Below are 10607 nucleotides of genomic sequence, written 5' to 3' on the forward strand. Positions count from 1 at the left end.
GTTAAAATGATTAAACTTATTGGTGGGAACAAAACTAAGACCCCTACTGAGGATACACATCTCGTCAGACGTAAGAGTGTGGGAAGATAAATTGATCATTTGAGAGGTAGCCGGAGTTAAAGATTCCGATTGCGGAGAGGGTACACTGTGTACTGATTCGGTCATTCTAAAAAAGAGTTGTCATTCGTAGCAGAATAGCCATCCCTGTTCCCTCTATTATTACCTCTACCTCCGTGTCTTGTTTTATTTTTACCTCTACCACGTCTTTTCCCTTGTGAGTCTTTATCTGAATCAGAGACGTCCGTCTCTGTAGAGGAATATTCCACTTCTGAGGCTCTAGTACCAAACTTCGGGAGAACACCATAAATTTTGTTATCTTTAAAGTCCTGCAGATCTCGGACAAACTGTCTATGTTTCCTTTCTTTTAGGTGGTACTGGAAGCGTTCAATAGTGTTTTTGAGCTGAGTCTCCTTAATCTGTGGAAAAACCCTGAGTAATCTCAATCTGAGATTTGAGTTTTGCCTCAAGAGTTGAGTGATTTAACTTCTCCTCATCAAGAAGTAAGCGCATCAGCCTAAGGGAGCTTTGTGTGGCCTCTTTCTCCCATTTGGACATCAATCCAGAGCTCCTTATTCTGGCAGCTGGTGTTAGATTGATGCGCAAACCCCTGGGTACAATTAGATTTTTTAAATAATTTTCAAGGCTTTGTATCTCCCACCAAGAAAAGATATGTTCCTTATACGACTGAGTCAGTTCTTTAAACGCGGATTTGAAAGAAGGAGTATATTGTTTCTGAATGTACGCTTTATCTGAGAAAACCTCAGCCACCCAAGTCTCTGTATTCACACCTGCTGCCAGAAAACCAGCAATACTCAATGCAGAAAATGGATTCACAGAAATAGGCTTAGGAATACCCTGCAAAAATCATAGAATTCACAGAAGGGGTACCACAACTTAAAACATAACATTTATTAGTGCTACTAAAACCGTATAATTCCCCACTAACAATTAACAACAGAACAATGTCTCACAAAACAAAGACTCAGAGGCGTAGGTGTCAGCCAGCATGAGAAGTGACCTATGGTCTAGTAGACAAAGTAGTCAGGGAGTGCCAGGGGTAGAGATAATGTCATATCATGGCGAAGGGGAGGAGAAAATGGGTGGGGCTGTGGCCCTGTTACACCCTGACCGGGGATATGTAGTGAAGACTACCCCTTCTCGCTCAGGGATCCGTCGAGGCACTCGTCCTAATAAGGACGACCCCTGCCCTGGTCTACCCCTTTGTCAATCCCTATACTAGAAAACAAAAAACTATCAGCCCAACGCGTTTCCCCCAAGTCATTGGGTTCTTCAGGAGCATAGGGGCATAGTATAAACCAGTACACACAAAATAGCGTTTAGGCTTAAATCAAATAAATGAACATATACCAAGAATACCAAGGCGAATAAAGTGCACCAGTGATGTAAAATGCACTAATATACAAAGACCATTACATACATGCTGTCAAATGTAAACATATCACACATAGCCCATAAATGCAAAAAAAAGGGGTCTCAGGTGTTAACAGCATGCCAATTCCCCAGAGCAGAGCCCTGCTTCTGGGTATAACTTACGTGACCACAATGGCGGCCCGGGACTGTGACCGCAATGGCGGTTCGTCCTAAGGTGCTGTTTACTGCAGTGGCAGAGTGCGCAGCTGCGACATCTGTGTCCCACTCGTTATTGCCATCTAACAGGAAACGTTTTATAGCACTAACCTTAATGGACGCTTCCACGCTCTCTAGATGCACACCACATCCGGATAGCGACGTCATAGAATTGCGCCGACGTCACTTCCGGGGGCGCATAAACAACACCGAGCGGAGCGTCCAGCGTTGCTAGGTGACGCTAGCTATGCTCTTGCGCATGCGTCACCCGCAACTAATCACAGGAATAGCAGCAAAGTGAAGGAGAAAATTCTAAAACTTCATTTTTTACACTCGCATGTTCTTGTAGACCCAGTTTTTGAATTTTTACAAGGGGTAAAAGGAGAAAAATCCTCTCAAAATTTGTAACCCAATTTCTCTCGAGTAAGGAAATACCTCATATGTGTATGTCAAGTGTTTGGCGGGCGCAGTAGAGGGCTCAGAAGGGAAGGAGCGACAGTGGAATTTTGGAGAGTGAGTTTTTCCGAAATGGTTTTTGGGGGGCATGTCACATTTAGGAAACCCCTATGGTGCCAGAACAGCAGAAAACCCCCCACATGGCATACCATTTTGGAAACTACACCCCTCAAGGCACGTAACAAGGGGTCGAGTGAGCCTTAATACCTCACAGGTGTTTGACGACTTTTCGTTAAAGTCGGATGTGTAAAGGAAAAAAAAAAATTTCACTAAAGTGCAGTTCCCCCCCCCCCCCCAAATTTACCATTTTTATAAAGGGTAATGGGAGACAATTCCCCCCAAAATTTGTAACCCCATCTCTTCTGAGTATGGAAATACCCCAGGACGTAAAATGTTAGGACGTAAAATGCTCTGCGGGCGAACTACAATGCGTAGAAGAGAAGGAGTCACATTTGGCTTTTGGAAAGCAAATTTTGCTGAAATGTTTGTTTTTTTGGGGGCATGTCGCATTTAGGAAGCCAGAACAGCAAAAATACCCACATGGCATACTATTTTGGAAACTACACCCCTCAAGGAACGTAACAAGGGGTACAGTGAGCCTTAAAGAGTATCTGTCATCATCTAAACTTTCCCTGATCCCCCTTCCCATCTGTCCCTTACTATGCCTATCCCTGTGTTTATTGAGGTTTAAAACGCTGTGGAAATACCTTTTTTTATCCCTCTTCATTAGCTCAGGAGCACTGTCTTTCTGAGGGGTGGAAGGAGGCGGGTCCTGGCAGGCATGATGTCACATGAAGCCTGGCTGGGACTCTGCTTCTGCCAGTCTTCCTGTATGCTGCTCTCCCTCTGCAGCAGTGTTTCCCAACCAGGGCACCTCCAGCTGTTGCAAAACTACAACTCCCAGCATGCCCAGACAGCCAACAGCTGCCAACAGTCAATGCTGAGAACCAGGGGCTGAGGGAGCAATTACAGAGGCAGTGATTAAGATGAATGTGGGTGGGGGGGGGGGGCACTGAGCAGGGAGTGCAGTGAGATAATACAATGTATAAGATAATGTGTGGTGAGAGGCAGGGAGAACACAGAGCAGGGGGGAGGGGGAGGTGACTGGCCTCTGTTATATGAGAGGCATGTGCAGGCTTGTAGCTAACAGTGCTGCTCCAGGCTGGGAGCGAGTCCTGAGCTGAGAGCACTGAACTTCCGGTGGAAGGACCAGAGCCCTTTCAGCATTAGTCCTAAAAGCTGTGCACTTACTATGAAAAGCATAGAAGAGCGACCCCTAGTGGCCAAAAGTATAAAATGAAAAAACTGGTATAAATATTAATATTTTTTAATGAAGATATATTACAATATCTCTTCATTAATGATTATGAACAACATATTAAAGGTTTTTGTTGATGACAGGTACTCTTTAACACCTCATAGGTATTTCACGACTTTTTGTTAATGTTGGATGTGTAAATGAAAAAAAAATATTTTTTTTCACTAAAATGCAGTTTTTTCCCCAAATTTTACATTTTTACAAGGGGTAATAGGAGAAAATTACCCCCAAAATTTGTATGGAAATACCCCATGTGTGGACGTCTTAAGTGCCCTGCTGTCGAACTACAATGCTCAGAAGAGGAGGAGCGCCATTGAGCTTTTGAAGAGTGAATTTGTTTGGAATGGAAGTCAGGGGCCATGTGCGTTTAAAAAGCCCCCCGTGGTGCCAGAACAGTGGACCCCCCCACATGTGACCCCATTTTGGAAACTATACCCCTCACAGAATTTAATAAGGGGTGCATTGAGCATTTACACCCCACTGGCATTTGACAGATCTTTGGAATAGTGGGCTGAGCAAATGAAAAATTACATTTTTAATTTTCACGGACCACTGTTCCAAAAATCTGTCAGACACCTGTGGGGGGTAAATGCTCACTGTACCCCTTATTACATTACGTGAGGGGTGTAGTTTCCAAAATGGGGTCACATGTTGGGGGGGTCCATTGTTCTGGCACTATGGGGGCTTTGTAAACACACGTGGCCTTCAATTCCGGACACATTTTCTCTTCAAAATCCCAATGGCGCTCCTTCTCTTCTGAGCATTGTAGTTCGCCCGCAGAGCATTTTACATCCACATATGGGGTATTTTCTTACTCAGAAGAAATTGGGTTACAAATTTTGGGGGGCTTTTTTCCTATTTTCCCTTGTGAAAATTAAAAATTTAGGGTAACACCAGCATTTTAGTGAAAAAAAATAATTTTTTTCATTTTCCCATCCAAATTTAACGAAAATTTGTCAAACACCTGTGGGGTGCTAAGGCTCACTATACCCCTTGTTACATTCCGTGAGGGGTGTAGTTTCCAAAATGGGGTCACATGTCGGTATTTATTTTTTTACGTTTATGTCAGAACCGCTGTAAAATTAGCCACCCCTGTGCAAATCACCAATTTAGACCTCAAATGTACATAATGCGCTCTCACTCCTGAGCCTTGATGTGCGTCCGCAGATCATTTTACGCCCACATCTGGGGTATTTCCGTACTCAGGAGAAATTGCGTTACAAATTTTGGGGGTCTTTTTCTCCTTTGACCTCTTGTGAAAATAAAAAGTAAAGGGCAACACCAGCATGTTAGTGTAAACATTTTTTTTTTTACACTAACAGGCTGGTGTAGACCCCAACTTTTCCTTTTCATAAGGGGTAAAAAGAGAAAAAGCCCCCCAAAATTTGTAGTGTAATTTCTCCCGAATACGGAGATACGGCCATAAACTGTTTCCTTGAAATACGACAGGGCTCCGAAGTGAGAGAGCGACATGCGCATTTGAGGACTAAATTAGGGATTGCATAGGGGTGGACATAGGGGTATTCTACGCCAGTGATTCCCAATCAGGGTGCCTCCAGCTGTTGCTAAACTTCCAGCATGCCTGGACAGTCAGTGGCTGTCCAGAAATGCTGGGAGTTGTTGTTTTGCAACAGCTGGAGGCTCCGTTTTTGAGACACTGCCGTACAATACATTTTTAATTTTATGGGGAGGGGGGGACAGTGTAAGGGGGTGTATATGTAGTGTTTTAGCCTTTATTATGTGTAAGTGTAGTGTATTGTTTTTAGGGTACATTCACACTGGCGGGTTACGGTGAGTTACCTGCTAGGAGTTTGCACTGCGGCGAAAAATTTGCCGCAGCTAATACTTGAAGCAGAAAACTTACTGTAAGCCTGCCCGTGTGAATGTACCCTGTACGTCCAGCAAACCTCCAGCTGTACCCTGAATGTACCCTGTACGGCAAACCTCCAGCTGTTTCAAAACTACAACTCCCAGCATGTACTGACAGACCGTGCATGCTGGGAGTTGTACTTTTGCAACAGCTGGAGGCACACTGGTTGGAAAACCTTCAGTTAGGTTCTGTTGTCTAACTCAATATTTTCCAACCAGTGTGCCTCCAGCTGTTGCAAAACTACAACTCCCAGCATGTACTGATCACCGAAGGGCATGCTGGGAGATATATTTATGCAACAGCTGGAGGGATCGCAAATACAACTCCCAGCATGCTGGGATTTGCAGTTTTGCAACATCTGGAGAGCTACAGTATAGAGACCACTGCAAACTGTGGCCCTCAAGATGCTGCAAAACTGCAAATCTCAGCATGCCCAGACAGTAAAGAGTTGTGTGGGCATGCTAGGAGTTGTAGTTTTGCAAGATCTGGAGGGCTATAGTTCAGAGACTACCATATAGTGGTCTCAAACTGTAGCCCTCCAGCTGTTGCAAAGCTACAACTCCCAGCATGCCCAAACAGCTGTCTGGGCATGCTGGGAGTTGTAGTTTTGCAACATCTGGAGTGCTACAGTATAGAGACCACTATATAGTGGTCTCGGACTGCAGCCCTCCAGATGTTGCTAGGCAACTTACCGGCTTCCGTCGGATCCAGGGAGCCTGCTGCAAGTCATCGCCAATCTCCGACACTGATTGTCGCCCGCAGCCTCCGCAGATCGGTAAGTGGACTCCGGCGCCGGTCCCCGTCATTTCCCCGTTCTGCCCCGCTTATTGTGGGTGGGCAGGACAGGGAAAACGAAAGTTAACCCCCCCGCCCCTGATCTGCTATTGGTGGTGGCGTCTAGACCACCAATAGCAGGAATAGGAGGGGTGGCACCTCTGCCACCTCACTCCTATCTCTTCAGGGGGATTGTGGGTGTCTTAGACAACCGCGATCCCCCTTATAGTCCGGGTCACCATAGACCCGTAATGACCCGGAATCACGCAAATCGCAAGTGTGAATTCACTTGCGATTTGCGCCAATCGCCGACATGGGGGGGTCTGATGACCCCCCTGGGCATTTGTGCGGGGTGACTGCTGATCGATGTCAGCAGTCACTCCGGTCCCTGCCCGGCGCATGGCAGGGACCAAAATTCCCACGGACGTACGCGTACGTCCTTGGTCCTTAACTACCAGGATGCTTAGACGTACGCCTACGTCCATGGTCCTTAAGGGGTTAAGGACGCAGGGTTTTTCCGTTTTTTGCACTTTCATTTTTTCCTCCTCACCTTTTAAAAATCATAACCCTTTAAATTTTGCACCTAAAAATCCATATTATGGCTTATTTTTTGCGTCGCCAATTCTACTTTGCAGTGACATCAGTCATTTTACCCAAAAATCGACGGCGAAACGGAAAACAAAATCATTGCGCGACGAAATTAAAGAAAAAAAACGCCATTTTGTAACTTTTGGGGGCTTCCGTTTCTACGCAGTACATTTTCCGGTAAAAATTACACTTATCTTTATTCTGTAGGTCCATACGGTTAAAATGATCCCCTACTTATATAGGTTTGATTTTGTCGCACTTCAGAAAAAAATCATAACTACATGCAAGAAAATTTATATGTTAAAAATTCTCATCTTCTGACCCCTATAACTTTTTTATTTTTCTGCGTATGGGGCGGTATGAGGGCTCATTTTTTGCGCCGTGATCTGAAGTTTTTAGCGGTACCATTTTTATATTGATCGGACTTTTTCATCGCCTTTTATACATTTTTTCATGATATAAAAAGTGACCAAAAATACACTATTTTGGCTTTTTTTTTTTGCGCGTACGCCATTGACCGTCCGGTTTAATTAATGATTTTTTTTATGGTTCCGACATTTACGCACGCAGCGATACCGCATATGTTTTTATTTATTTTAATTTATATGTTTGTTTGTGTTTTTAAATGGGAAAAGGGGGGTGATTTGGACTTTTATTAGGGAAAGGGTTAAATCACATTTATTAACAATTTTTTTACACTTTTTTTTTTTGCAGTGTTATAGCTCCCATAGGGGACTATAACACTGCACACACTGATCTCTTATACTGATCAATGTTATCCCATAGGGAACTATAACACTGCACACACTGATCTCTTATACTGATCATTGTTATCCCATAGGGGACTATAACACTGCACACACTGATCTCTTATACTGATCATTGTTATCCCATAAGGGACTATACACTGCACATACTGATCTCTTATACTGATCATTGTTATCCCATAGGGGGCTATAACACTGCATACACTGATTGCCAGCACTGTTCACTGCAAAGCCATAGCTTTGCATTGATCAGTGTTATCGGCGGTCGATTGCTCAAGCATGAATCTGAGGCTTTGAGCAATCAATCGCCGATCGAACGTGCCGGAGGAATGTGAGTGACCCTCCGCTCGCGTCCTAGCTGATCGCAACACTGCATTTTCACTGCAGTGGTCCCGATCAGCCCCACTGAGCAGCCGGGAAGCTTTTACATTCATTTTAGATGCGGCGTTCAACTTTGAATGCCGCGTCTAAAGGGTTAATAGCGTGTGGCACCGCGATCGCTGCCGCGTGCTATTAGCCCTGAGTCCTGGCTTCAGTTACATGCCGGGACCAACCCGATATGACGCGGGAGCCGGCCACGGACGTAAGTTAAGGGTGTATGGGAAGGTCTCGGGATTCGAGCCCCCTCTATACCTGGTGGCTCTTGGCTGCATTCAGTAACTGAGGGCCGCTGCTAATAGCTGACACGGAGCAATCTCTGATGCTGGCTATTAACCACTTAGATGCTGCTGTCAAGGCTGACAGCAGCATTTAAACGGCCTTAGTGAGCGTCATTGGTGGAGCAATGTTCCGGATTGTCTTTTTATGAAGGGATCACGAGGATTCGATCCATTATTATGTCGGCCCAAAGCCTTAGTCACTGCCGGGACTCTGCTATTGATACAACCTGTCTATGGACGGATCTAATAGGTCAGTGCAGTACTTATGTGCTGCATTAATTTGTATGAGCCATCCAATGACTAAACCCCCTCACCAATAATATTATTATCATTATTTTTTTGTAAAATTTTAAAACTTTTTGTTATTGTTATGAAAAAGCAGTAAAGCATAAAGAAAACTATGCAAATTAGATATCATTGTGATCGCATTGACCTGAAAAAGAATTTTACCACACACTGAATGAAAGACGTCATAACAAAGAAAGATCGGTCCCGCCAAAAAAAAAAAAAAAAGCTCTCAAACGGCTCTAAGGAGAGGAGAAAAAATTTAAACGCAAAAGCTTAAATTTTCTAGGTTGCTAAGGAGTTAATACTCAAAAATAAAATCTGTGTTATTCTCTGCAGATTCTTGTAGCAGGAGATCAGAGGAGAATCTTATATCTTCAGATTATAAAGCAGATGATGATATCACACAAGATACATATGAAGAACATTCCATTATCCCAGATACACCCTCAGCCCTTCACAGCCAAGATCTGTCATCTCATCCTTATATACAGGTCCTGTCTTCTCAGTCATCACAGGAGGTTCAGCAAAATAAAAGTCACAGAAGGGGTGTTGGACATCAAAGAGATCACACAGGAAATAAACCATATTCATGCTCAGAATGTGGGAAATGTTTTACTAAGAAATGGTATCTTGTTGAACATCAAAGAATTCACACAGGGGAGAAGCCATTTTTATGTTCAGAATGTGGGAAATGTTTTACTGCGAAATCAAGTCTTGTTAAACATCAAAGAATTCACACAGGGGAGAAGCCATATTCATGTTCAGAATGTGGAAAATGTTTTACTTGGGCATCAGATTTTACTCGACATCAAATAACTCATGCAGCGGAGAAACATTCATGTTCAGTATGTGGGAAATGTTTTCCTGGGAAAATAAATCTTGTTCTACATCAAAGAACTCACATGGCGGGAGTAGCTATTTACATGTGCAGCATGTGAGAAATGTTTTACTAATAAATCACATCTTGCTGTACATCAAAGAACTCACACAGGAGAGAAGACAATTCAGAGCAATAAATGATGCAGATAACACATCTATATATTAACCATGTACATAGGATATCTGACATTTATACATATATCATATACTGCATCTCCAAACTTGTTACCAATTGTTAATAAAAGTTTTCTTTCTTATATTATTTATTATTCTTATATTCATCTCCGCACACTGGACTTATAATAAATGTAATATTGTCCCTGACGTTGTATATAGGGAATGTAACGCGTCAGTGTTGTCCCCGCCCCCTTCTCATTTAGATTATGGAGACTTTAACCTGTTGGGGATGGCGGGAGTACAGGTACGCTCTCGCGTCCTGGCACTTAAGGACGGAGGGCGTACCTGTACGCCCGTGGGAATCCCCAATCTCCCCCCACCATGTCGGAGATTGCCGCAAATTGCCGGTCAATTCAGATCGGCAATTTGTGGCGATTAAGGGCCAATGGGGTCACTGGTGACCCCATCGCCCGGAAAATAACAGTGATCGGAGCTGTCACAGACAGCTCGGACCATGCTAAAGGATAGGAGTGATGTGGCAGTGCTGCCACCTCCTCCTATCTCCTGCCATTGGTCGATCAGGCTGATGACCAATGGCAGTTGGGGGTGGGAGGGTTAAAGTTTATTTCCCCAGCTCTGCCCACCGATCGAAGTTCGGGCAGAACGGGGAAAAGCAAGGGGGGGTGGAGCATCGGCTTACCGAAGCGGCATCGGCGGGAGAGACCATCGGGTGGCAGCGGCGGAGACATCAGGAGTGCGGACGGAAAGTGCTGCGGAGGAGACTGCAGTGAAGATCGCGGTAAGTGATCTTCACTGTGACCTTCTAAAAGTTGCAAAACTATAACTTCCAGCATGCCCAGACAGCCAAAGGCTGTCTGGGCATGCTGGGAGTTGTAGTTTTGCAACATCTGGAGGGCCACAGTTTGGAGACCACTGTGTATTGGTCTCCAAACTGTGGTCCTCCAGATGTTGCAAAACTACAACTTTCAGCATGCGCTGACTGTCTGGGCATGCTGGGAGTTGTAGTTTTGCTACATCTGAAGTGGCACATTTTGGAGACCACTATACGGTGGTCTCCAAACTGTAGCACCCCAGATGTTGCAAAACTACAATTTCCAGAATGCCCAGACAGTCAGTGCATGCTGGGCAGTGTAGTTCTGCAACATCTGAACGGCCAGATATTGCAGAACTACACGCCCAGCATCCCTGACTGTCAGTGCATGCTGGGAATTGTAGTTTTGCAA

The 10607-nt window shown here is 44.5% G+C and overlaps 1 protein-coding gene across 2 annotated transcripts in view; it reads left to right on the top strand.

Annotated features, from left to right (window-relative positions):
* LOC130298204 (oocyte zinc finger protein XlCOF7.1-like) overlaps positions 1-9562 on the top strand; it is a 177118-nt gene extending 167556 nt beyond the window's left edge. For both annotated transcript variants that reach the window (XM_056551122.1, XM_056551126.1), the window contains exon 6: positions 8704-9562. In XM_056551122.1, coding sequence (XP_056407097.1) covers positions 8704-9305 — 602 coding nt within the window. In that variant the 3' untranslated portion in view covers positions 9306-9562. The remainder of the gene's footprint in view (positions 1-8703) is intronic.
* Positions 9563-10607: the final 1045 nt, after the last annotated feature.

Source organism: Hyla sarda, chromosome 1 (genome assembly GCF_029499605.1).
Source record: "Hyla sarda isolate aHylSar1 chromosome 1, aHylSar1.hap1, whole genome shotgun sequence".
Lineage (NCBI taxonomy): Eukaryota > Metazoa > Chordata > Amphibia > Anura > Hylidae > Hyla > Hyla sarda.